The sequence below is a fragment of the Bolinopsis microptera genome, chromosome 7, assembly GCF_026151205.1.
Source record: "Bolinopsis microptera isolate Bmic1 chromosome 7, MBARI_Bmic_1.0, whole genome shotgun sequence".
Lineage (NCBI taxonomy): Eukaryota > Metazoa > Ctenophora > Tentaculata > Lobata > Bolinopsidae > Bolinopsis > Bolinopsis microptera.
The window spans coordinates 13,805,078-13,807,316 of NC_087078.1; the positions used below are offsets into that span (position 1 = coordinate 13,805,078).

The 2,239-nt window shown below is 34.7% G+C and overlaps 1 protein-coding gene across 1 annotated transcript; it reads right to left on the reverse strand.

The window, feature by feature from the left end:
* Window positions 1-486: 486 nt before the first annotated feature.
* On the reverse strand, window positions 487-1,946 carry LOC134818401 (uncharacterized). Its single transcript, XM_063827925.1, has 2 exons — window positions 1,340-1,946; window positions 487-1,092 (listed from the first exon to the last, which is right to left on the reverse strand). Exons 1-2 carry the CDS (start codon window positions 1,925-1,927, stop codon window positions 991-993), a joined length of 690 nt encoding a protein of 229 aa, XP_063683995.1. The 5' UTR covers window positions 1,928-1,946; the 3' UTR covers window positions 487-990.
* Between the last annotated feature and the right edge of the window lie 293 nt (window positions 1,947-2,239).

Consider the following 2,239-nt stretch of genomic DNA (forward strand, 5'->3'; position numbering starts at 1 on the left):
GGCTTAGTAGCTTATAGTATAGTAGCTTAGTAGACTGGTTGAGCGGGATTTTTAATTTTATTAATGAAAGTGCTGTATCAATGTTGTATAGTTCAATTGATTTTCATATGTAAAAACCGTAACGAAATCTGACAAGTCCTTATAAGGACAATATAACTTGAAGTGGTTAGCTACTATAACATAATGAGCGTGAAAGTGGTATAGTCTGGTATTCAGTTTATAATCTTATTAAGATAATTAACTTATTGAGCTTACTGATCGCAAAATAATCAAATATTCTCTGACGTTTCAACTAATTTCAGCTAGTTATATGGACTGTGGAGACTACTTGAAGATATATTGTAGCATTCAATAGTGAGGTGTAACTTGCTAATTACCACTTTGCAAGTTCATCAGGATTTATTTTTATTAACGAGCAAATTGGCCAGCTGATATAAGTTTATTTAACATGAGCTGTTTGAGATCTGGAATAAGGAGACAACAAAGTACATGAAACAATGTAAAACAGCGAAAAGCTAAGAATTTGATTTTTAAATTATCTTTCAATCCAGCTAAGCACTCTCGTTCAAGATTTCAATTGCAATTGCAGGTCTTTTAATTGATTAAATATTTTAAATATTCCCTACGAGGTGCACCCATCTGACAGTTCATGTACATAATAAAAAAACTGTCAAGTAGTTACTTGGTAAGCGTAAGATGCTGCAACTATTGCTTAAAATATAAAAAATGTGTCCACAGAAAAAAGGAAGAACATTCAATTCAGCTCAGTTCAACTTTTATAAAATCGTTATCATATAATATGCAATAAGTAAGTCAAATATACTGAAAGCAATAAAAGACACTTCAGCCCTGTTTATAAATTAAAAAAGGTAAGCTAATCGAAAATCATAAGCCTCTAGCCTTTTCTGATAATAATTTAAAATAAATTAAACCTAAAATAGAGGTTAGCCCTGCCCTGAGGTACTGATTGTCTAAAATAAATAGTAAATTTTACCTAGCTCTTTGTTTCCTCCATTTGTAGGTGACAGTGCCAGTTTCTTCGTCAACTGTTTTCTTTACACTTCCTTTTGAGGCTGCTATTGTTCTTTGCAGCTGAAAGATTGATTAATTAATATTTTTGATATATAATTTATTAGTGAAATACAAGGCTGAGCTGCTAATATCTAATATCTACTCACACATTATAAGTTTATATTGAACTGACCCTACAGATCACCTAAAAAATGTTCAAGTCTGTATAATTTGAAATACATTCAAAGTACTTCCTGCTTCAATGCTACTCAACTCTCAATCTATCTATAAACATACAAATATTTATCCATTAGTTTTTACATCTAACCTTAAGTTTGGCAGCAGCTTGGCCTAGGGACTCAGCACGCTCCACTCTCAAGCGTAGCAAGGAATACTGCTGCTTTTTCATCTTACACAATGCTTTGTGAACCTCTGAGGGTTGCTGCTCTCTTTTTACTGGAGCCTCGAATTCTTCTGGATTAAATGATTCAAGTTCAGAGTCTGAGTCTACAAAGATAGTGTGACTATTCACTTTCTCGTGTCTTGTGTCATGTAACACGTTCTGAAGTTTTAAAATTTTCTGTTTTTCTGCTTGGAGTTTTACTTGGAGATAGTTGGCGTCCTGGGTTTTGAACAACTTCAAAGCTTCAGCTGACAAGGAGTTGTCTTTCTCAGTCTTGTGTTTTCCATCCACTGTCCCTGACTTTATCATCCCTCTGTAATACTCATCAGGGTTCTTGTCATCAGCAATTGTACGTAGCTGCTTAACTATCTTCTTCTTCTTATTGAAATCTTTCGCTCTCACAATGTAATCCTTATGTTTCTCCAACAGACCAAATTTCTTACGATGGGCAGGCTGACTCCGTTCACGGTGAGTTCTTCTTTGGGCTTGGGCAGCATTTTTAAATGATGACATAATGAGTTCGTTCAACCTGAGAATAGAGAGAGATGTTAAAACAGCTTGATGATTTTAGTCACTTTATTGTTTGATTTAAGTCGATTCATTGTTCTGCCAATTGATGGCCAGTGCTTAAAGGTCACAACTTGTTCTCATTAATATCAGTACTGGACCTCTGAAGGTTCTATTCTATGTTTGGTTCTGTACTATATTTGGTTTGTTGTATTCCTTAAATTTGTATTCCTTTTGGTTTGGTTGTGGGGCTCCAATCAATTGATATGTGAGCTGTGGCCCTGTACTACTGAACTGAACCTACAGGCTGGAGCAATG